Source organism: Xenopus laevis, chromosome 3S, assembly GCF_017654675.1.
Source record: "Xenopus laevis strain J_2021 chromosome 3S, Xenopus_laevis_v10.1, whole genome shotgun sequence".
Lineage (NCBI taxonomy): Eukaryota > Metazoa > Chordata > Amphibia > Anura > Pipidae > Xenopus > Xenopus laevis.
Genome location: NC_054376.1, coordinates 74,133,623 through 74,160,108, shown reverse-complemented (window position 1 = coordinate 74,160,108; position 26,486 = coordinate 74,133,623). Strand labels below are relative to the sequence as shown.

The window sequence follows — 26,486 nt, the reverse complement described above, 5'->3', positions numbered from 1 at the left end:
AAGGATTGATGATATCATAGTTAAAGGACCAATAACACCAAAAAATTAAAATATCCTAAATTAATTAAAATGTAATGTACTGTTGCTCTCCACTGATACAACATGTGTGTTTGCTTCAGTAACTTTGCCATAGTTTATATAAATAAGCTGCAGTGTAGCCATGGGGGGCAGCAGAAAAAGCTGAAAAAGGAGAAAAGGCACAGGATAAACAGCAGATAACAGATTCGCTCTGTAATATACAATGGGATCCTTCAGAACATATCTGTTATCTACTGTGTGTCCTGAGCTTGAATGGCTGCCCCCATGTATATATCTATATATGGTCACTTACTCAGAACTCCCCTAATGAATCCTTTACTTTGCAGTTTAAAATAGCACTAAGAAACCCCTGTAGATAAAACAATTTATCTATATACTGTAAAACTCTTGCTCCTGGCCGGTGTCTGTAAGTTACAATTTAAAATGAGGAAGCTCCACTTCTCCCTTCCCTGCCCTGTGTGGTTTGAAATCACGCCACATAAACTTTGCATCCTGTGTCACCACACCTAATCTTCCAGTGGGACTCGGCAGAACAAATTTCTATGTGTTTCGGACTTTCTCAGGAATTCTTTGAGAGTGAAACGTGTAGAAATGCGAAATAAGTTTTATATAAAGGTAAATTGTTTTATCTGCAGGGAGGGTTTCTTAGTGCTACAGCTCACAACAGGGAATGTAGAAGCAGAGCTCCCTCGTTTTAAATTTTAACTTATAGACCCTGGCCAGGCGTAAGCTTTTTATATAGGTAAATAGTTTTATCTACAGGGGGGATTTCGTAGTGCTATTTTAAACTGCAAAGTAAAGGATTCATTAGGGGAAATCTGAGTAAGTGACCCTATATACAGTAGATATAAAAAGTGTTTTTTGTGCAGGAAATCCACATTATAAAGGCTGTGCTTGAGCAATTGTTTTTATTGTCTTCTGATTATTTTAAGAGAAACGCTGTCACATAAACTGTTTGTTTAGTGGATTTCATAGTAATGTCTGATTAGTACTGTTAACTGATCACCCTGAAAATATCTTGTGAATATTAAAATAAACTTGGAAATTGGCTTTTTTATGAATGTGTGGTGTTCTGATATAGAGGACAGCTAACCTGGTAAATGGCACATTGTATAGTCTGAGTTTGTATATATTCTACCGAACTCGTTAATATCACTGGGGAGAGTCACAGTATATCTAGAAGACACTGATTTCCAGCCATGCAGTGTGACTGATAATCTAGCGAGTCTTGAGTGGAGTTTTTACATGACAATGAAATCATGAAAAAGAGAATGTGGAAGACATGTTGTCAGTGAGAAGATGGATGTTCTGGCGAAAACTGTTAAACAGTGGGAAACTAGTAACTGTTTAAAGCAAAGGTTTTACCAGGCATTCTATGTCCCACCTAGCTATCTGCACAATCCACACAATCCAATAGAGTTTAAATAGAACAACACACTGGAAATATAACAAATGCAATTCCTCTTCATTTGCTATAAACCATAATGCACTAAATAAAGCAGGCGTGCAGTTCATAAAACAGCGGAATGCCAGTGTGGAATTCGATAAACTGTATTGACAAGGTAAGATCTATTGGGCTGTGTAAGGGTACCTATATTTAATTATAAAGCCCCATAACAATGCTTTCTCTATATTCTGCATGGTACAAAATCTATATGAGTATAACAAGATTTTCTATTCCTTTCTATACTGTTAAAACAGTATGTTGAAATTGCTCTAATTGAAGTTTAGCTGTGGAGGAAATAAAATCTTCTCCAGTAATATATAAAACTGTAACCATTACTGTAATTTCAATAACCAAGGTGACTGAAAGTGTACGCATTGTGTAAATGTAAGGATATTACACAGGATGCAATTTTTTTCCCCCTACAATTATTTTAAAAAAACCTGCAGTAGAAAAACAGTGGAAGATGTTAGTGTAACCACAGATCAGATGGCATCCTCTGTAAACCCAAGAGCCACTCATTACAGTGGCTACAGTCAGAAAGGGATTAAAGCATGAATACCCATAGCAATTAAATATATGTGCTTATATGGTACATACATGAAGTATGAAATCTCACCTGTATTTTGTACAAGTAGAATTCTGACCTGAAGGATCACCTGGCGTAAATGTAACAGGTGGTGATACCTGAGCAGACAATAAGAAACCCAAAGCAAGGACAAAAAGGGCAACTGTGGTACCTATGGCAATAAAAATATGATTCTGTAATACAGGAACACACAGCCACATTTAAATGATCTTAGAAATATTTACTTTCTTTTCACCTTCACTTTCTGATCTTGACTAAAGAAGTATACATTACTACAAAAGTATTCCACACTACTTGCCGTGCAGTGTTTTGCAGACAGTAACATTTTCTGATAGCACAGTCTCATTTTAGGAAACACACTGCTATTCAAATCTTCTAATCTCATGCAGATTATATAGGACCAGACAAAATCAGGATTCATCTGGCCAAGTTCTTAAAGCATCATAATGTGGATTTAAACTAAATCCTACATTTATTGGATATGCAAATTGTGATATTTTGCTTACATTTGCTTTGTTATTTCATTAGCCTAGCTTATATTTTAGGAGGCTAAATTTACAAAAAAAAAACGCTATGCATTTGCAGTCAAGGTTTCTCCTTTGAAGTACACAGGCCACCCTTCTGCCAAAATGTGAAACTTGTATTGTTGCCAAGTACTGGAAATTCTTTTACCCCAAACAGTCTTGAGGAAATCTATTACTGTACTGTGCATGTAGAACTTATTCATTTATCAAACATAGAATATAATTTCCATACAAATCCCATACCTGTGAGACTTCCGAGTGTGAGTTTTCTTCTGCCAAGTTTTTCAACTAGCCATACCCCGAGTAGTGTAAAACTAAAATTAGTAAAAGCTGTAACAGCAGAAAGCCAAATAGCAAGTCTGTCATCATCCACACCAGACATCTGCAATATGGTAGCACTGTAATACCTGGAAGAGGAAAGATGCTTATATAACTTGTCAGTGGTTGGTAAACACAAAGTACAAAGTTTACCTCCTGCAGACTGATTACATGGGACATAGTAATACTAACACTAAAACATTATTATTCAAAATATTAATGTACATCAAAAGTTATCTATAGCTCATGTTGATCGTTTTTCACTGATAGTTCTGCTTTTGTAAGTAATTGTTACTTGAAAGTTCCTAAAGTTCCTTTGCCAACCTGACTGTCCCTTCCTAACATGTCAGTTAGAGTTTCTAATGCTAACAGACTGCTGAAGCTCGAATATGGCAGCCTCCTCAGAGAGGAACATGTGGATCAGATGGGTAATGTAAAATAATCTGCAAATACTTTTATGGCAAAATTAAAGATAGCATGCAAAGGCAATATTATGATAGATATATAAAAAAAAAAAAGGTTTAATTTCTGGTGTCAGTATCTCTTTTAGTTGTTAAGATGCACACTGCTTACAAAAGATTACAGCTCTGTAGAATGCATCACAATTAAATGTTAATTAGTCATCATATAGAAATTATGTGTCAACTTTTGAAATGGTTGCATTATTACATAAGAATTTTTACATAATACATAATATTATATTACATAATAAATGTATTCTTAACAGTTCTTTTTGAAATGAAACAAGTTTCAATTAAGGTACAAACTGACCTACAATTTGTCATGCCTAAAGCAATTTTCACCTGCAGTTTAGCTTAAAATATACAAGCCTTCATTTTAGATGTCACCTCTTCTTCTAGTACTGCAAGAGCTGAATACCTGTTCCATCTGCCACCATTTCCCTAAATTAATAAAGACATCTGAGTACATCATAGAATTTATGATCTTTCAGCACAGGCCAAATATTACAGAACACTCTTCTGCATCTTGAGTGGCACAATGCCCAAATTTAACCGGACATAAAAAAACAGGGTTTTCATTATTTGTAACAATAATAAAAACAGAACATTACAGTAACAACTGTTGTCACTTGAAACAATATTATACAAATTTTAACAATCTTTAACAGATCAAAAGGAGGGGAACTTCTACAATTATATATTTTTAAAAAATCTACTAAACTGTATTGGATATTTATTAAATCAAAACAGCTTGCTTTTTTTTTTTTTTTTTATTTACGGCTCCCTGAACTATGGAAATAGCATATTTTTCAGAACCGTATACTGAAAGTGGTTACAGTTATATGGAAATGTTTGGCAACCCCTCTCAGCCTGCATAATAATTTACTCCACTGTCAACAAAAAAAAAATAACAGTGGTATGTCTTTCATTTCCCAGTACTGGGGTGTTTTCTGAACAAAGATTTTTTTTAGTGAAGCAGTATTTAGTTAAATCAAATGTGAAAAACTGTCTGTGCAAAAATTTGGGTACCCTTGTAATTTTGCTAATTTGAATGCATATAACTGCTCAATACTGATTACTGGCAACACCAAATTGCTTGGATTAGCTCATTAAGCATTGAACTGCATAGGCAGGTGTGTCCAATCATGAGAAAATGAATTTAAGGTGGGCAATTGCAGGTTGTGCTTATGTTTGACTCTCCTCTGAAGAGTGACAGCATGGAATCCTTAAAGCAACTCTCAAAATATCTGAAAACAAAGATTGTTCAGTATCATGGTTTAGGGGAAGGCTACAAAAAGCTATCTTAGAGGTTTAAACTGTCAATTTCAACTGTAAGGAATGTAATCAGGAAATAGAAGGCCACAGGCACAGTTGCTGTAAAACCCAGGTCTTAGGTATATACGGAGGATTGGGAGAATGGTTACAGACAACCAAAGATCACCTCCAAAGACCTGCAAGAACATCTTGCTGCAGATGGTGTATCTACAATTCAGCGCAATTTGCACAACGTACATTTGTATGGCAGGGTGATGAGAAAGAAGTCCTTTCTGCACTTTTGCCACAGAGTCGCTTGTATGTAAAAGATCATTTAGACAAGCCACAGTCATTTTGGAACAAAATGCTTTGGACTGATGAGACAAAAATTTAGTTATTTGGTCATAACAGAAAGCGCTTTGCATAGTGGAAGAAGAACACCACATTCCAAGAAAAACACCTGCTACCTACTGTCAAATTTGGTGGAGGTTCCATCATGCTGTGGGGCTGTGGGGCTAGTTCAGGGAATGGGGCACTTGTTAAAGTCGAGTGTCGGATGAATTCAACCCAATATCAACAAATTCTTTAGAATAATGTTCAAGCATCAGTCACAAAGTTGATGTTACTTCCAATAAGAAAATGACCCTAAAAACACTTTGAAATCTACAAAGGCATTTATGCAGAGGGAGAAGTACAATATTATAGAATGGTCGTCACAGTCCCATAACTTGAATATCATCGAAAATCTATGGGATGATTTGAAGCAGGCTGTCCATGCTCGGGAGCCATCAAATTTAACTGAACTGGAGAGATTTTGTACGGACAAATGGTCAAAAATACCGCCGTCCAGAATCCAGACACTCATCAAAGGCTATAGGAGGCGTCTAGAGGCTGTTACATTTGCAAAGTATTGATGTAATATCTCTGTTGGTGTGCTCAAATTTATGCACCTGTCTAATTTTGTTTCCAATAAACTTTATGTCACTGCTGAATTACTACTGTTTTCATAAAGCATGTTATATATTAAAAGGAAGTTGTTACCTTGAAAGCTCAGCCAATGATAGACTAAACTCCAAAGAATTAAGAGGCGTTCCCAAACTTTTTTTTATGACTTTATCGGTCAGTGCCCACTGGGACCCTAGCAGTTGCAGGGTCTGTTTCTTCTATAGTTATGCACTTTGGTATCTTCCATATTTTCCTTCTGTTCAATACTGCTATTTCCAGTAAGCACTTTCATCACATTTCAACAATATTTACAACATTCAGATTTTTCGACTAATATATCCAGTAAATGTGTTGTGTGTGCTTATTCTGCTACTCTAAAAAAAAAAATTTAAACATATGTTTTGATCTTGACAAAAACCCATGGGATCATGAAAACCCTATATTCTTAAAAAGTTTATGCTGAAATTTTTGTGACTGTCGGTAAATATGAACACATTTCAGTACCATTGGTGTTATGTTCACTAACCTAAAAGTTGATTCTAAAGGGATTTGTAACTGTATCACTGCACCACTATTTCTCAGTAGAACTTGACCAAAAATGAAATTACATGTGAAAGACAATTCACCAATGAGAATTTGCTATTATCTTACGTAAAGATTATAGTGTAATTATAGCTTAATTATATTACACAGGGATGGAGGACATACTTGTTCGGTGCTAGGAGAACTGTTTCAATGCTTCCATATGCAGGTACAAGTAACACAGAGATAGATTTACACTAATTAGGTGGGATTATCATCGGAGGACTATTTTACATTTTTATGCAGTTGTTGACTGCAGTGAAAGTGAAAAAAGTGAAAGCAACATAGCTTTAAGAATGCAGCCATGATATTGCTTGGCTTTAACTCGTGATACTATGTAAAAATATGCTTGGATGTGTAGTCCAGCAACAAGTATGGTATGGTTGAGAAATGGTCAGCAACAACAACTACAAGCTTTTTTTTTTTTTTTTAAATAAATGACCTAGATAATCTTAAAACATGCTTTGCTCAAGAAAAAACATCTTCCTCCTTGATTAAAGGAAAATAGGTGAATAACGATGATAAAGACGTCACCAACATTTCAGCAGCTTCAGGGAAAAAAACAAGGTTGAATACTGTAATGCCTTTTAAAAAGATGATGCTATGAAGGTCATCTAGGCCCTGGAAACAATACATATATAATACTATATATATACAGTGGTGTCTTTTGATAAAGAAACAAAGGAACAGTTTTAACAGGAAGTAAATGATGCTGGTAGAAAATGAATTCTATAAACTGCATGTATAATAAAAGTCTGATAGCCTCCCGAGTTTAATTACGAAAAATAAAAAAAAAGTTTTTGTACCTGCCCATGGTGAAGCCCACTGTTGCTTTTACATTGCAGTTTTTGGCCAGTAATGAATGGCAAGTCAATATAATCTCAATATAAATACAAAATTCTGATCATCAAAAAACCTGACAACCTGACTAGGATTTTTGGAGTGAGACAGGTATCTGCAATACATGGAGACAGATTTTTAAAAGTGTATTTATCAATGGGTGAAAGTCAGAGCTCACCATTTGATAAATATGTTAAAACATAATTGTTTCTGGAGGACTATTTTTGTGCATTCCAAGCGTCAAGTAGCACAGTCATTTCACAGAACACCACCTGATGCTGGTCATTGTCCATCATTTAACAGTCATTTAAGCACTTCGTATCTTGACAGCGCTATATAAATAATGATGATGATGATTTGTATTTAAATAGCACCAAAAACATTGCTTTACAAGCATTAACACAAACAGGAGTACAGTTATAATACAGCAGACAATGAGATTAATATGCAAGTGCTAGGAATTTCAGTATACAGTAGGAATGAGTCCCCTGCCCTAAAGAGGATACAATATATTAAGCAAAATACATCACAGCTGCAATACATGTAAATATTTGGCATCAAGCAATGTTAAATGGTGACATTGCCATGCTGTATATAAGTAGGCCAGCTTTTATTAGTGTATAGCACATGCCAACAATGTGTTTCAGAAGAAACATAATAGCAGATGGCAGTTATCAGTCTGTTTGCTTACTAAACAGATGTTCTGGGTCTCAAAAAAGATATCAGTCCTTAATTAAAAAAGACTGGGGGAAAAAACTCAAAACATAATGCATTTAAATAAATATAAACATCAAACATTTATAAAATTCTATAGGAATAAAGGAACAGCTACAAAAAGGGGGATTTTAACTACACCTGCATTTGAGTATTTAAATCCAGGAAACTCCACATATTAACCCTATTGACAACATTTCTCTTTCCACTAGCTGTCATATCTGCAGTCCAAAACACCATGGAATATCCGACAGACAATGTCACTCATTTTAGAATTAGTATAGGTAGAGGCCATGTCACAAAGTATTATGCAAAGTCTATAACCATTATTGTGATTTATTTAAAGAGACATTATTTGTAGGCTGTAACAAACAAAGAGAATTTCCCTAATATGGAACATTCAACAGTCCCTTGTAAGCAGCCCTGCTCCTCCGTGCATTATTCCATGCCTACCTGACTGCTTTTTTCTAGTTCCTTGTGGTCAGCTAGAGTATGGGAATGGGACCGACAGACAATGAATCTTAATATACAGTAAGTATTACTTTTCACATTGGAATCTGTTATCCGGAAAACCCATTATACAGAAAGCTCAGAATTACAGGAAGTCCATCTCCCATAGGGGCAAATTTACTAAAGGGCGAAGTAACTAACGCTGGCGAAAATTCGGCAGTGTGACGTCATTTCGGTACTTCGCCGATTTACTAACGGGTGCAGGCGTAACTTCGCTAGCGAAAGAGACTGAGGGTGGTGCTCATTCGCCAGGCGTAGTTGCGCTCTGGCACAGGGACATTTTACTGAATGTCCTCTTGCTCAAGACTTGCCTTCTGTAACTGCAAATCACGCTGATGTATGGCTGATTGTGCTCATTTGTGAACAAACTTGTTCACATCTGTGCATGTACGCTAACATATGCGCGATGGTGGACGACACAGCAGGCCAGCTTGCCTGGAGTGCTCAGGCGGCCTGGTCCGGCCCTGCTTGTACTTCAATCACATCACTAGCATCAATCAAGCAAGTGACAAGGATATTTATTTAAAGCCATTATAAGTTACACTTCTGCATATATAACAGAAGCAATGCTGTATAATGAACCTGTACGGTCTCTAAGCCCTAATTACAAACAATATTGATCGATATTATCATTTTTCAAAGCCATCGCCTTTTTCTGCATTTTACAAATATAGCAATGTGCTTTACTAGCAAATACAATGATTGATCCATATTTTTTTATGGAATTAACCATTTATATTCATTAGAATCTTAACTAGAGTTTCCAGCTATTGTCAGAGGGTATTTTGGCTTTTCTTCATTATATGCCTAGGAATTATACAACCGATTCTAAATTAATTCTGCAGAGCTTTAAAAACGGCTTGGCAATGCATTTCAGTACATATTAAAAATGTACATAACATTTTTTTATGGGGCTGTACATATTATGGGTCAGTTATCAAACTGTGCATTCAGATTTAAATAAATAAAAACTCACCCATGTTCTATTCATTCCCATGAGATTTTTGGAAGCATATTTATCAAATTTTCGCCATTGATAAATATCCCTCTAAAAATCCCATATGATTGAATAGAATATGGGAGTTTTTATTTATTAAAATCTGAACTCACATTTTGATAAATCTGCCCCTATATGTTTATTGCAATAGAGAATTATTGTTCAAGGTTTGTTAATGAAATGTTTGTTGAAATGAACATTAACAGGCAGAGTTATTTTTAACCAACTACTAGCCCAGGGATTACAATCCACCAAGCAGCTCTGTGGTTGGATAACATGTCAATTTTCTTATCTGATAAGTAAATTAGCAGCATTAATTATTTGCCCAGGCTGTAACAGCTACCAGTGATTGCTTGTTTATCAAGATTAATTCCTTCCACTAGATAAATGACACTTCTTCTAGGCTTTAGTCCTGTCAGACTCATCATTATAGTACGTGCTGACAATCCATCTTGTTTGGTAATTAGCAACTTCTAGTGAAAAGCCTTGGTTCCCCATTACAAGTGGCTTCAGGATTTCTCTTCAGGATTTCGGAGAAGATGTTGTCCTAAATAAAAGTAAATGTCATTTCTCTTTCTCTACTACTACTTAATGCACGCTGAATCATATTACTCAAATGGAAACTCGTGGATATACAGATACTTCTTAAATTAAAGGAAAACTGTGCATTCTGAATGAATACTTAATCAACATATAATGTGTGGGAATAAGAAAGCTCTGCAAATGTATTGGATAATGTAATCTAGATATACTGTAAGTGTGCCTTGGTTTGTGTTTCATCACAATGCTTCATACATGCAAATAGGCGAACTGTAGAACTTAAAATGGTATTATTCGATGGTATTTACTACTAGAAAAATATAATGCAGGTTTTAATTATAAGAAATTGTGTGGCTTATAGTAAACAGGGTTGACATGTATCATGTGACATCTTCTCCTCAAAATGCCTCATATGTCTACTACCCTTTTATGTAGACATGCAACGTGGCATTGAGTTCAATTTTATTTATCAAGTTAAGGAACCTAATAAAATGGCAGCTGGCAAGAAAAAAATCTACTCTGGTCTGAAGGTGCACCATAATATTTTTCTGCTGCTATGTTATTGAAAAGGTTACAAAAGCAAACATAACCAGAAGGTACTTAACCCTTTAAGTGCCAGCAGAATTTCACATTTTGGTTACGCGAAATGCCAGCCGTTTTTAAGCATTTTGTGCTCTCTCACTTTAGGGGCATTTTCTGAGGGGAAACCTATAGTTTACCTAGGAAAACTATACATTGTTTTTTTCGATAGAAACTGAGCTTTCTAAATCTGCCTGAGTTTTCATGTATTTCCACCTGTGCAAAAAAATTTATAGTGCTAAATACCAAAAAAAAATGAAAAATTACCATTTTTCATCGTATATCAATTTATACCAGAAAAATATTTCATTTTACGGATGAAAATCCAACTGATTTGGAAAGCCTTATGTCTCTCGAACGTGCCAATACCAGATATGTATAGTTTTAGGGAGATTTAGGACTTCTGTACCTCAAAAACTCCCGGCAGTATATTACCGAATTTTGAAAGCACTAAGGCAGAAAACGGCATGCTTTAGATTCCAAGGCAAAAAATCCTGAAACCGTAGGTTTACCCCAGAAAACCATACATTTTTGAAAAGTACACATTCTGCCGATTACAAAATGGGTAACTATGTCTCTCTACTCCCAACTACTAAACATAAAAGCTTGTCTGAACATAGTGGTTTTTCAAAAAAAATTCAAAATTCTGAAAAATCATTTCAAAGGTTTTATTTTGCTGCTCCGCATATCCCAAACTATATTAGGTACCAAGAAAAAGCACCTGAAATATGATTGCCAGGGGTCCACTGAACAGTTTGATTATGCATAGGTTTACCAAAGTATCTGGCATTTAGAGACACCAATATGAAGTTAGCACATCCAAATTGTTCAGGACTTTACTTCAGCTACTGAGAAATCAACACATTGACTGCATTTTTTGTGGGGTAAAAACACAGAAATATATGTTTACCCCCCAAACCCATATATTTTTGGAAAGTACACATTCTACAGAATCTAAAATGGGTACCCATGCCTTTCTGCTCCAAACTACTGAGTCGCAAGGCTTTCCCACAATTGTCGGTTTTGGTGAAATATCTGAAAATTGCCTCAAAGCTTCAACTTCTCAGCACCATATCACCCATGTATCGTTACGCACCAAGAAAAAGCACCCTAAATATGATTGCCAGGGTTCCTCCAAAAAGTTTGGTGGCCATTGTTCATAGGTTTACCAAAGTATCTGGCATTTAGAGGCCTCAAAATTAAGTTAGCGCATACAAATAGTCCTGTGGGTAACATCATCTAATGAAAAATCAACACATTGACTGCATTTTTGTGGGGTCAAAAAACACAGAAATATATGTTTACCCCCCAAACCTATATATTTTTGGAAAGTACACATTCTACTGAATCTAAAATGGGTACCCATGCCTTTCTGCTCCAAACTACTGAGTCGCAAGGCTTTCACAAAGTTGTCGGTTTTGGTGAAATATCTGAAAATTGCCTCAAAGCTTCAACTTCCCAGCACCATATCACCCATGTGTCATTACGTACTAATAAAAAGCACCCTAAATATGATTGCCAGGGTTCCTCTGAACATTTTGGTGGCCATTGTTCATAAGTTTACCAAAGTATCTGGCATTTAGAGGCCCCAAAATGAAGTTAGCGCATACAAACAGTCCTGTGGGTAACTTCAGCTAATGAAAAATCAACACATTGACTGCATTTTTGTGGGGTAAAAACACAGAAATATATGTTTACCCCCCAAAACCCATATATTTTTGGAAAGTACACATTCTACCGAATCTAAAATGGGTACCCATGCCTTTCTGCTCCAAACTACTGAGTCGCAAGGCTTTCCCACAATTGTCGGTTTTGGTGAAATATCTGAAAATTGGCTCAAAGCTTCAACTTCTCAGCACCATATCACCCATGTATCGTTATGCACCAAGAAAAAGCACCCTAAATATGATTGCCAGGGTTCCTCCGAACAGTTTGGTGGCCATTGTTCATAGGTTTACCAAAGTATCTGGCATTTAGAGGCCCCAAAATGAAGTTAGCGCATACAAACAGTCCTATGGGTAACTTCAGCTAATGAAAGATCAACACATTGACTGCATTTTTGTGGGGTCAAAAAACACAGAAATATATGTTTACCCCCCAAACCCATACATTTTTGGAAAGTACACATTCTACAGAATCTAAAATGGGTACCCATGCCTTATTGCTCCAAACTACTGAGTCGCAACGCTTTCCCAAAATTGACGGTTTTTGTGAAATATCTGTAAATTGCCTCAATGCTTCAACTTTCCAGCATCATATTGCCCATGTATCATTACATATCACAAAAAAGCACCCAAATTGTGATTGCCAGGGGTCCTCCAAACAGTTTGGTGCCCACTGTGCATAGGTTTACCAAAGTATATGGCATTTAGAGGCCCCAAAATGAAGTTAGCACATACAAATTGTCCTGTGGGTAACTTCAGCTAATGAAAAATCAACACATTGACTGCATTTTTGTGGGGTAAAAACACAGAAATATATGTTTACCCCCCAAACCCATACATATTTGGAAAGTACACATTCTACAGAATCTAAAATAGGTACCCATGCCTTTCTGCTCCAAACTACTGAGTCGCAAGGCTTTGCCAAATTTGGCGGTTTTGGTGAAATATCTGAAAATTGCCTCAAAGCTTCAACTTAACAGCATCGTATTGACCATGTATCATTACCAGCATAAAGCATCCTAAATATAAACATAGGGATCTACGAAATAGTTTGATACCCAATGTGCATAGATATACCAAACTATGTGGCGCACAGAGACCCCCAAATGACAATATGTATAGACATTTTCACGGCTGACGCGCTGGCTGCTGCAACATAACCACCCGGTGTGTGTATTATGCGAAATTAGACCACCTAACAGTATAGAGACCCCAGAAAACCATATATTTTCAGAAAGTACACATTCTGACGAATCCAATATGGGTAAATAAGTGTTTCTACTGCAAACTGCCAAACTGCAAAGCAATGCTGAACATAACGGTTTTTATCAAATTTCTGAAAATCGTCACAAAGCTTGAAATTTACCCCATTATATGCCCCACATTTCGTAACTTATCAGCATAAAACATCCTAAATATGAACGCCCGGGGTCTACTAAACACGTTGATGCCCAATATGCATAGATATACCAAACTATGTGGCGCACAGAGACCCCCAAATGACAATAGTGTATATACATTTTCACGGCTGACGCGCTGGCTGCTGCAATATAAGCACCTGGTGTGTGTATTATGCGACATTAGACCCCCCTAACAGTACAGAGACCCCAGAAAACCATATATTTTCAAAAAGTACACATTCTGACGAATCCAATATGGGTAAATAAGTGTTTCTACTGCAAACTGCCAAACTGCAAAGCAATGCTGAACATAACTTTTTTTATCAAATTTCTGAAAATCGTCACAAAGCTTGAATTTTACCCCATTATATGCCCCACATTTCGTAACGTATCAGCATAAAACATCCTAAATATGAACGCCAGGGGTCTACTGAACACTTTGGTGCCCAATATGCATAGATATACCAAACTATGTGGCGCACAGAGACCCCCAAATGACAATAGTGTATATACATTTTCACGGCTGACGCGCTGGCTGCTGCAATATAAGCACCTGGTGTGTGTATTATGCGACATTAGACCCCCCTAAAAGTACAGAGACACCAGAAAACCATATATTTTCAGAAAGAACACATTCTGACGAATCCAATATGGGTAAATAAGTGTTTCTACTACAAACTGCCAAACTGCAAAGCAATGCTGAACATAACTGTTTTTATCAAATTTCTGAAAATCGTCACAAAGCTTGAATTTTACCCCATTATATGCCCCACATTTCGTAACGTATCAGCATAAAACATCCTAAATATGAACGCCAGGGGTCTACTGAACACTTTGATGCCCAATATGTATAGATATACTAAACTATGTGGCGCACAGAGACCCCCAAATGAATCTTTAGCAGACAAAATTTCCATGGGCAAAACGAAGTAACATAGAACTGAGCCAAATGGTATAAAATCAGTAAAATCCAACAAAACCACAAAAATCAATGGCTTTTTTTTTTAGCCTAATGTAATTAACGGTCAGAATCAAAGTTTGATTATTTTAGCATAGCTAAATAGGTTTTACAGATAGAAATAAGCAAACAACACCTACGCAAAGCTGAAAATGAAATAAAATGGCTAAACATGCAATAAAATGGCTAAAAATGTACAAATATCACTGAAATTGCAATATAATCACCGAAATAACATACAAAAGGTATTGCGCAGTGCAATTAGCAAATACGCTATTCGCAATGGCAATAAAACAGTTTTTACAGGCAAAAATACAGACGATGCGATAAAAGAAAATAAAAACACACAAAATAGCGTATGTGTGTGTACAACAGGCAAATTGTGTGTTGTATGCGTGTTGTTTGCATGTGCAAGTGTGTGCAAGCATGTGTAAGGGCTGTGAATATATGTGACCCCCCCTGATCCCCCAAAATTGAATGTATGTGTGTGTAAGTGTGAATATAAGTGGGAATGTAAGTGTATTAGTACAATAGGTGTGTGTGTGTGTGTGTGTTTGTGTGTGTGGGGGGGGGGCACTAACCTGGGGTGGCAGGCTGTAGGTCGTCCAGGAGGGCTGCATGAAGAGCTGGAATCGTCTTCATTGCTGGATCTGGTGAGTGGGCGGTGCTGTAGGGCTAGGAAGCACAGGCAGCAGCAGGGCACCTAGATTTCATTGTGCCTGCTGCTGCCTTGGGGCCCCTGGGCGATCGCGCCTCAGGGGCCACTCGTTCCCCGCTTCTGCTCGTTGCCTAGGGGCTGGGGGACGAGTATGAACGGAGCGAGCGGCTTTTTTAGCCGCTTCTCCGTTCAGAAAAAGCAGGCAGCAGGCAAACAGCAGCAGAGCACGTATATTTTGCGTGCCTGCTGCTGCATTGGGGCCCCTGGGCGATCGCGACCCAGGGGCCCATTTTCCCTGCCTAGGCTCGTTGCCTAGGGGAAGGGGAAGCTGCCAGGGACACTAAGAACGGAGCGAGCGGCTTGTAAAGCCGCTCCTCCGTTCTGATATGCTGCACGTGCCTGCTGCTGCCTTGGGGCCCCTGGGCGATCGCGACCCAGGGGCCACTTGTTCCCCGCCTAGGCTCGTTGCCTAGGGGCTGGGGAACAAGCAGGAACGGAGCGAGCGGCTTTACAAGCCGCTCCTCCGTTCCCAAATCTGCAAATGCTGCAGAACGTAGAATTTACGATCTGTGGCATTTCAAGTTACTTTGCTACAGAACGTAGATTCTACGTTCTGTGGCATTTAAAGGGTTAAAACATCTTTGTTTCATGCAATTGAATATTGTAATTCTACCATAAAGTAGAAATTTGAGTAAATTAAAGTAAATTTGACTAGCCAATGACCTCCAGCTATATGTGCACCCTTAATAGAGTTTTCTTTTATCACAAGCTTGCATTTTTATTTTACAGTTTATCAACAGATGGAAGTCCAGCTGAAGAGGCATTTATTTAAATCAAAAGCCATGTGAGTGTTCCCTACATTCCTATTATCTATTATCCTGGCTGTCTCTTTTTATTTCATCAGTCCAAAATAAAGCAAATATTGAGATAAATAGCTTGTTACACTGTTAGGAGTTTAACAGAGCTCATAGAACAGACTTCTTTGTATTTTTATTCCCATACTAAGAAATTAAAAAAAATTTTTTAAAAAAGTTGTGAAGACTTTGGAATTTCATGAGGAATTCTACCCTTACCATCTAACTTCTAATTCTAACTTCTGCATTAACCCACACTGTGCAATATTTGCTAGGAAAGTTACAACTGCCAAATGTTTTAAATAATGGTTTGGATAAACTGAACATACAAGACCCCAACCCACAGGGTTATGCTTTAGGGATGCGCCGAATCCAGGATTCGGTTCGGGATTTGGCCTTTTTCAGCAGAATTCAGATTTGGCCGAATCTTTCTGCCAGGCCGAACCAAATCCTAATTTGCATACGCAAATTAGGGGCGGGGAGGTAAATCGTGTGACTTTTTGTAAAAAAAAGTAAAAAATGGTTTCCCCTTCCCACCCCAAATTTGCATATGCAAATTAGGATTTGGTTCGGTTTTCAGCCGAATCTTTTGCCAAAGATTCGGGGGTTCGGCCGAATCCAAAAAAAGTGGATTTGGTGCATCCCTAAAATATATATGAGATATATTTATAAGGATGCACACAAGGATTTTTGGAAATAAAAAACGTAACTTTTATTTAATATATCATTAAAAGAAAACAGGCCAACGTTTCGGTCCCCATCTTGGACCTTTATCAAGACGTCTTGATAAAGGTCCAAGATGGGGACCGAAACGTTGGCCTGTTTTCTTTTAATGATATATTAAATAAAAGTTACGTTTTTTATTTCCAAAAATCCTTGTGTGCATCCGGAATTGATGAATATTTTTATATATATATATATATATATATATTTATCAACATTCTCATTTTATTGGTTTCAGAGGTTTTTGAAACCATGACTAAACTCCAGTGGCGTAACTAGATGTTACACAGCATATTAATTTTAGGGCCCCCAACATAACGAGAGGTTGTCCTTTTTTTACCAATATGTGTTGAAATTATTTAGGGCCTCATGGTGCCCCTATACCTCCTGGGCCTCCCAGCCACAGGGTCGGCTTCCTCTGTAGTTACACCCCTGCTAAACTCACAATCTCTAAAACCACAATTGTCATTGAATTTATTAAAAGATCTGAATATAAAAAGTACGAACAAAAAAAACCCTGAATGATCCAGAATTTTTTTCCGGACAATTCCTAGTGAAAAAAAAATCAAAAAGTCTGAATTGTTTATCATTTTTAAAAACCATCCACAGTGGCATAACTAGATATTACTAGGCCCCGCAGCCAATTAATTTTCAGGCCCCCAAAATGTTTAGAGGTTGACTTGTTTCTCCAATATTTATTGAAATTGTATATGAATTAGGGCCTCATGGGGCCCCTATACTTCCTGGGCCCCCTGCAGCCGTAGGGTCTGCTTCCTCTATAGTTACGCCCCTGACCATCCAATAAGATCAGCGTCGCTCTGACTGACTTCTATAAGACTTCAACCTCAAAGATAACAAATGTATTAACTAAAAGTATCAATTCAGAACAGTTTACAGGGTCGGCAACCAACCCTCCAAGAGCTGCTTTAGAAGGTAAAAAATAACACTTTACACTTCAATATTAGAAAAACGTCATACATAAAAATAGAAAGTAGTTGTAAAAAGTCTTTATTTCTGGTGAACTGTCTGAAACAAACTGAACCAAAAAAAAAGTGTTGGAAGGTGAATAACCCCTTTAATAAATCTCTAATAAAAGTATAAAAAAAAAATCACTATTTTTTTCAGATTTGTGGAAAAAATTTATAAATTCAATTGCTAGTAAATGGGCCCCATACCGTGTTTGTGTACAGCAATAATTATATACATATTTCAAATCAACTCTCAGTGGCTGATTAAAATTAACCAGTATAGTGTATTTAAAAAAATATAAGGCATGTTAATACTTATATTCATGAATACTGGGTTTGTTTCTCTGTTATGAGAAAAAGACGGTAAATCAAGAATGATGTGATTTAAAAAAAAAAATATATATATATATATATATATATATATATATATATATATATATATATATATATGCATTGGAGGGCTAGGGCACACACATAAGGAGTTACACACCTGGGTGCAATACAGAAATACAATATCCACTCGAGAAGAATGCTGCTGCACACCAGGATTTATCGTGAAAAAATTTGGTACTTTATTTGATCGACATTTCAGTCCTCACCATGGACCTTATATATGCCAAAGATATATTTTTGCACAGAAATCTTTGCTGCGGACCTATCTGTTTCAATTACAATGTGTTGTTGTCAATATCACATATGAGGCTTTAGAATATATTGTAATTGGCTTCATCTAAGACACATCACAGAATAAAGATTAGCAAATACCAAGTATCTATAATTGTTCCAGTAACACTGAAGTGAAGGACTCAATTATAACATCCGTGCAAAATGTTATTTTATTGATCTTTAGCATAAGCCCAATAAATAGTTTTTATGGTACAAATATAGGCAGTGTATTCATACGGATAAATAAGACAGACCCTGCAGAACAAACTTAACTGTAAGAGGAAGGCAAAAAAGTACCCCATTAATTATAGCAGGTAAACTGCCAAGGCATGTTTATAGGTGGAAAAATCCATTCTGACCCCAAAATGTTAATCAAACATTTGGGCAGGCAGCAATCAGTTACAAGACAGATGGTTAAAAGTCCAAGAATCAGTAAATAAATAATTATAAAGTACCCAGGAACACCAAGAAGTGTGACCTATTTTTGGGCATTGAAACTATGTTCTTGGCGTTCCTTTAATTTAGAATTTTCGCTCCATTTTTTTTTTACCCGCAAATTACAATGGTGTCAATGCTCGGCAATGCGCTCTTGGAAGAGAAGCCGTCCTGACATATAGGGGGTTATTTATCAAAGTCCAAATTTATCTCAATATTTTCTGCTACAAGAAGCATTATCCATCAGTAGCTGAATTTTCAACTCAAAGAGTTGTATAAAGCCCACCCATTTATTTCATTATTTATTTACTCCTTATGCAGCCTGATAACTGGTTATATAAGCTTTCAGAAATAAAAGCCACTAGTTTACAGAGGGTATTGAAGTCATAGTTGTTTTGACCAAAACAATAGAGACAAATTTTGAAATGCTCTAAGATATACCCAGCAGTTTTTGCTGTTTGATGCTCAGTGGTAGAGAGGTTACAAGGATGAACTTAACTGACTACCATATGGGTGGTGTTTTGCTTATTTGGCTGCCCAAAACATTGGCCCAAGATCCACATTGTAGTCAGGGGCAAACCTAAAACAGGTAACTAGGATAGAACATTACACATGAAGGGAGGGCATAATAACAACTCCTGACACTTTTGGAATTCCACCTGCCTAGGTGCTTCACCACTTCCTTGGACAGGCCCCATATAGTTACAGCTATCTTCAATGGGAGAGTTGAAAAGTTCAAAGACAGCAGTTCAAGCTCTAAGTGGCAGGCACAAAAAATATACTGTAACTGGTATTTTGTAACAAACGAACCATCCAAATGTGACAAAAAGGGGCTGCCTGTCTTTGGTTTTAAGGACAAATAATCCTTTGCCAAAGAGACTGGACATACTGGTGATCTCCTAACCTTTCCTTAAAGGATCGGTTTTGGAATTTCTAATTTTTAAGTATATTGAGACTTCAGAGACCTTCACATAACACTCTAGGAAACCAACAGTTGTTTTGCTATATTGATGAGGACACTAGCTCAGCAATGTAAAGGTTGTTAAAGAATGTCAATGAAAGGTAAGGTTACATGTGTAAATGACATGGGATGTCTAGTATCTTGATGCTTAGTTCCTATTTTTCAACCCTTTAGACAGAATTATTTTGATATATAATGAAGAAGCCCCATTTTAGGATTTTCAGGGGCCAGAAAAAATTAAAAATTTGTAATGGTGGGACTACAAAAATCCAGTGCAGAATGAGGGTAAAATTTAAATTTTAATCATGGTATGTAAATTGAGGTTTTACTGTATGCTTCCAATGGAAAAACTGCAAGAAAAACAACAAAGCAGCTAACTTGAAACTTGAATTTTTGAGTTTTAGTGCAAAAAAAACCTCAAACTGTGGTATAAACTATGTTAATAAATCAGACCCTAGATGTACTAAGTGGCAAGAGTCACACTAAAACTGTACTATTGTGGTCTTTGATACTTAAAAAGTTTCATCTGCAATTGCTAGCAAATCATTCCAAACTGAGAGGGCAGACCAAGTAGCCCCATTTAATGAAATGATAACCATGTGCATTACGTGTCCAAAGCAAGGTTCTATTATTGAACTGGGACCTTTCAGTATGTTGGGCCCTGTGTAGAACTGCAGTTTGGCATTGGCTACGTCTGTACGTTAATTATTGGCCTTTCCGTTACAGCTTGCCAAAAATATTTGCCACGTAGCTAAGAACTCTTTTATTTGTTCTATTACTCTGATACAACCTGTCGCTAAATTATGCCATGACCTTACAGCTAAAGCCAGGTAATGGTTGGATTTGTTTTAAGGTAAGGATTTTTTTTATAGTAGACATAGTAGACTATCCACTAATGTTCTTACAGCCTCTAGTTTCTTCTGTGAAAGTAGAAATGTTAACTCACAAGACTCTTTCTATGCATAGGAACATAAACATAGGGACTAAACTGTTGTGGTTTTTCTAAAATCTAACAGAAAGATAGAGAATTCTGACCCCTTAAATCCAATAAACAAGAAATCATCCAGGTAGTGTAACATGTCAATGAAAAACTTGCAAATAATAATGGATGAGTTCTAAAATGGTATAAAATAATGGTGTCACATCTGGCCTTCAGGAAGTGTAAAATAAAACATGCACATTGATAAATTTGACATTTATTTTACACAGCTTTTTACGGCAATTTTCTGGTGTTTATTGTTTCACATAGAATGATAACTAGGCCCCTTAGAGCAAACTGTTCCTTTAAAAGTTACATAATTTCTTCAGTGCAAATTAGATTGTACACATTTGGGTTTTTAAATCAACTGCAAGCATGGAAAACAAATTACACTGTATATTAGTCATTTATCTAAAAGTGCTGTCTCTGGAATTAGTTTAAATAATGAAACAGACTTCCAACAAGGTTTTAGAATGAAAAGACTGATTAAGCTGATCAGTATTAAATGTATTGAGACATTTATATATATACAAATATGTCATATATGTTCTCTGTTAAGTGATTGATTGCATGAGAGTTTTCTAAATTATTCTTCACAAGAAAAAAGTATTGTGGAGAATTTAATAAAAATTAATTTGAGAATATATAACCACTTGATATTACATCGCTAATTAGTTTACAAACAAACTTAAACAACAACTGCATTGAAAAGCCCCTACTAAGCAAGTAAAAGAGAATACAGAAAGTTCTGGATTTATAGAGCAATATCTTCAGCTGAAATAATATATTCATATTACATATACATAATATATATACCCGTGAGAAGTATATATTTTGTGATTATCTGGCTAGTATTAGTGCAAAATAAATTCAACAACCAAAATTTTCACAAAGACTTATCCAATACATTATGTGAGTCATTATTTTTATCCAGATATATATTCTTGTGTCCTTTTACAAAACCGTAATTTCTACATGTTTATATCCCCTGAAATAAAATTTTAGATTTAGGAATTCCCCAGTGATAACTTTTTAAATGTGCAAGTTAAAGGGGTAGTTAACCTTCAAAACACTTCTTTCAGTTCAGTTGGTTTCAGAAATAGAGTCTTTTTTCAACAACTTTCTATTTGTGATCGTTCTAATATTGAAGTGTAAGTTTTCACCTTCAACAGCAGCTCTGGGATATGGGGTCGTCGACTCTTTAACTGTTCCAAATTGATACATTTAGTTGATATATTTTTGTTTAGCCTTGCAGAGCAGAATCTCTGGGTTTCATTAAAGAGGAACTCCAGCTTCCAAACCAAAATTTGATAGAGGCCCACATAACACAGAAACCCCTAATATACCCATCACAGTTACCTGTTTCTTCAAAAAGTATAAATAAATGCCATTTTCTATGCTAAAATCCAGATGTTTAACAGTTCTTCTGTTTCTGCATCGTTTGAAATCCTGCCAGGGAAGGAGGGACTAAACACTGATGTCACAAATTGTAACAACTAATCCACAGTTTACAGATAGCATGCAGGAACTACATGCAAATTACAGTCCAATTAAAGGGATTAGGTAGAGGCACTGGCCTAGCACAGCAATGTGCAATCAGAAAAAATAAACGCCAATACCTTGTCTGCTACAAATGGGGGATTCCCAAACTTTATTCCATGGTGCTCAAAACACTTCACAATGATCAAACATTTCGGGACCGCATGGCCCTTTCTCAGTGACCTGCAGGAACGACATACCTCACAATGCATGTTCCGTTCCTTATTGAAATCACATGTGCAGGGAATTGTGGGGTTTGGAGCATGCAGGTTAAGGACAGCTGGCTATTGATACAAAGTAACAGTAGTCTGCCAGCCCAGCAGCAAAGTAGTCAGACAGATGAGCAGGAGAGCAGGGGGATAGGCTTAGGGAACTGTCAGAAACCATAAAAAATCATGAAAAGTCTGCACATTTTTTAAATGATGTATATTGCAAAGTTGCTTACATTTTACGTTTTACATTTTGAGAAAAGGGTAAAAAATAAGAGACAGAAAGCAATTGAAAAAAGTCTTTGTTTATGGTGAACAATCTGAAAACATCTCAACTGAAAAAAGTGTATGGAAGGTGAAGAAGCTTGGTATATACATGGTCTGTGCACCAGATTTCAAGAGGGCTCATTTATTAACACAGCATAATGTGCAAATCAGATGATAATAATCACAATGCGCTTTTTTCTAGTCTACTCACATGTACCTCCTAGTTGAGTCTCCCCATGGCTTCCATGTGATGCACCACTATAGACACAGATAAGTGCCATGCAAAATGGGAAAATACAAAAGGGATCATGTAGTTCTGCAAGTGCAGTAGCTGTCTCAGTAGTCCGTTGCGCATACTACTACTTCAATTGGATATCGATAACAGTTGGTGACACACCGCCTCTGATGCACCAAGGAGGCAAACAACAACTGCCTTCAGTGAAAAGCAGTGTGGTGTTTCCACTGCTTCTTTTGCATATTTATGCAGCACTAGCCTGTTACGCATAGAGTTTTTGTGCTGTCACAGAATGAGTATAAATGATAATGAATTATCATACAAAGTACAATAGTGTAGCATATTGTAAACACACAGGGAAACATACACCACATTTGTTAACTGCACTTAATTGCCTGAAACTAACTGCATTGAGTTTTTTTAAAATCAAATCTTCCAGCTATTAAGTAAAATCCACTTATGTAACTCAAAGTGAAAAAAAACATTTCTCTTATCCTCATTTATAAAAATTGTGTTACAAACAGGTGCAGTTGGATTCAGCTTTCATAAGCCTATTTGTGCAGTTGTCGGAATTTTAAAATAATAATATATTTTTACATAGTGCTTTACATTTTATTAAACATACTAATAAAGTACAAAGTGAGATAGACCCACGCAGTCCACATGCAACCCTTAAAGGAGAACTAAACCCTAAAAATAAATGTGTCTAAAAATGCCATATTTTATATACTGAACATATTGCACCAGCCTAAAGTTTCAGCTTCCCAATAGCAGCAACGATTAAAACTTGTCACAGGGGGTCACCTTCTTGGAAAGTGTTTGTGACACTCACATGCTCAGTGGGCTCTGAGCAGCTGTTGAGAAGCTAAATTTTGGGGTTGTTGCAAATTATCGAGCAGAAAATGAGGTTTGTCTGTAATATAAGATGATGCTACAAAGCAGATTATTAAATTCTGATGCTAGTTTCATAGGTTTTGTGCTGACATGTAGTAATTATCTGTATTAATTGCTATTCAGCATTATATTGTGACATTTATATTCTATGTGTGCTGTATATTTTGAGTTGGTCCGTAACCTCAGTAACTGACAGTAGCACAGAGCATGTGCAGTGAATCAGCAGAAAAGAAGATGGGAAGCTACTGATGCATCTTTGGAGGCACATACCTTCCATGCTAAAGGGCTGTGGTTGCCTTGGGCTAGTACAGATGCCATTTCTAGCCTACTTGTTTGGTTAAGCTTTAGTTCTCCTTTAAAGCAGGGGGGGCAAGAGAGGAGAAAGCATTTTTTGGAGTTAAATCATTGTTAAAACAGGTGTAGATTAATATTTTATATTCACAAACCGCAGGACTACATAACCTCAGGGTTGTATGTACTGTATTAATAAATTGAGAGATAATAGATTAATTACCCCATATCAGCCTTTAAAGAGGCAGGGAACCTCTTCTTGAAGTGCAAATCATTATTACAATGGATATGTAAAGCATAAGTGGGGAATAGACAAGTCATTCCTCTGTTTTTCTGTCTGTGACATCATCCAGCCCAGTTACAGGCTGGAGAGCCATCTGATTGGCTGGGCACCCCAGTGCATCCCAGCGAGAGGAGGAGGACACTGGGTGTGCCTGACTTTGAAGCCAAATGCACAGGGTTACAGACCAAGCTAATAAAGAGAGGCCTTTCTGCAGCAACTAGCCAGAGCCAGCCTATATCCTAAAGGAGAGGTACATTGGGGCAGGTTGCGCTAAGTGGGGAATAAAGAGCTCTGGGGAAAAGGGACATTACATGTGAACTGAACTGTGTTCTCCACTCCGAGTGGAGAGAGATTGTGCTAGTTACTAGACAGAACCACGTTTCCCCAGTATAGGAATATTATTGCATTGCACTGTTTAACCTATACTTTCCTTCATTCTTTATATAAAGTTTCCCCTGGTTTACTGCAAACTGTGTATTTTATTTTCCTAGTGGAATTCCCCTGAGGTGCACTAGGTGGAGGCACTGCGCTGTAAATTCCAATTCCCAGTATCTTTCAAACGCAAACTCAGGGCCCTGGATTGCAAAGGGTTAAATTGCTTTTTAAGAGAGTGTGATCCAATTCTACAAGAATTGTGGTAAGGAGAGGGTTACACATATGCTATACATTACTTGAAGGCAGACTGGTATTTCACTAAAATAATGCATAAAAAACAAAACAAAAGTCAAATTCACAAGAGCAGATCGTGGTTTGTGAATTTGTCAGAAAATCCAACAACTCAATCTATCTTATTTTTGGCTAAATATTACCACTTTTGTTTATTCCTCCCTATGCATTATGTTTGTCAGCAGTGGAAAAACAGATAGAAGAAAAAACTGCCTTATTTTGTGTGTCCATTAATTGGGGAGAGTAGATAACTGCCCTGACCAAACTGATCAAGTGTTAGTAAAGGATCCCCACCATGGCAATAAGACTGTAGAGATGACTTGTGAAACGGACATTCTATGAAGGTTGGACTGTGCTCTATTTACAGAGACATCAACTAAACCAATGTTAATAGGGTGATAATGATCCAGTCTTGGATTTTGTTAAAAACATAATTTCAAGTCATTTTAAAGGGTTAAATGAAAAAAGGTCTTGAAAATTTTCAGAGTAGATCATCAGTGATTTCAACTTCCTCGAGTTTCCAGGGAGTTACCTGGTTTTGGAGCCCTCTCCCCATACTTCTGACATTCTATGGTTTAAAATCTTCAATTTGTTTTAGTAATACAAATATTAAAAAGGAGCAATAGACTGCATCTGTAGATAAATCTGTACTTACATTACGGTGTTGATACCCGCCAGTTGCTGGAACATCTGCAACCCACAGCCAACAATAAGTGCACGTCGAGTTGGGGGATATATCAGCATTCTATAAATAATAGGTCCACCTAAAAAACAAAATATTGTTGTAAAATAAATATAAAGTATGTTCTTGTAAAATTGTCAATTAATAGCACACATATGGGCATATTCATGAAGCAGATTATGTAACTTTTTAAAAGTAAAACATGCAGCACAGACAATGGCTTTCAGAACTGCTACAGCAAGAATTAAAAATAGTTTTATTACATGTCACCCTACTGAGGACTCAAGAAGCCAGAGGCTTATTTAATTTCTTTGAAAACAAATAATTTTGGAAATTCAGATATACAATATTAATTATACCTTAATTTAGTGTTCAACATTTTTTATATTAAAATTTCATTTTCATATCTGAGCAATTTAGAATATTTCAACAACAGAAGCAAGTGAGCAAAAAGTTACATTTGGGATGTGCAAACTCTGGCTTTTCCATACTGTGAGGTAACTATATTTTGCTTGAACAATACATGATTGGGAATGCAGGGAGAAAGTCTAATCTCTACCCCCCCCCCCCACCAAATTCCCCAATAACTTCTACCACTGAGAGCCTAGTCCAGATTTTATGTAAGGCACAAATAGGCATAAGCCAAGTAAAGGCAAGTGTTAGAATATGGCATCTGCCTCCACATTTGCTGTTCCCTTTAAATATTTTTTTCTTCCAAGCTTTGGAAAGCCCTTGCATTTTAATATTGGGTTGTCAGGGTCAAAAGGAGGATTTTTAAAAAATGTTATGCAGTGTAAAGCCTTCTGAAAGGCTTTTCT

General features: G+C 36.7%; 1 protein-coding gene across 1 annotated transcript in view; it reads right to left on the bottom strand.

The window, feature by feature from the left end:
• The window catches only part of slc2a13.S (solute carrier family 2 member 13 S homeolog), a 60,547-nt gene that overhangs the window by 8,732 nt on the left and 25,329 nt on the right, over window positions 1-26,486 (bottom strand). The window contains exons 4-6 of the mRNA XM_018255790.2: window positions 25,642-25,750; window positions 2,840-3,003; window positions 2,103-2,223 (exon numbers count right to left, since the gene is read on the bottom strand). Of these exons, the coding sequence (XP_018111279.1) occupies window positions 2,103-2,223; window positions 2,840-3,003; window positions 25,642-25,750 (394 nt within the window). The remainder of the gene's footprint in view (window positions 1-2,102; window positions 2,224-2,839; window positions 3,004-25,641; window positions 25,751-26,486) is intronic.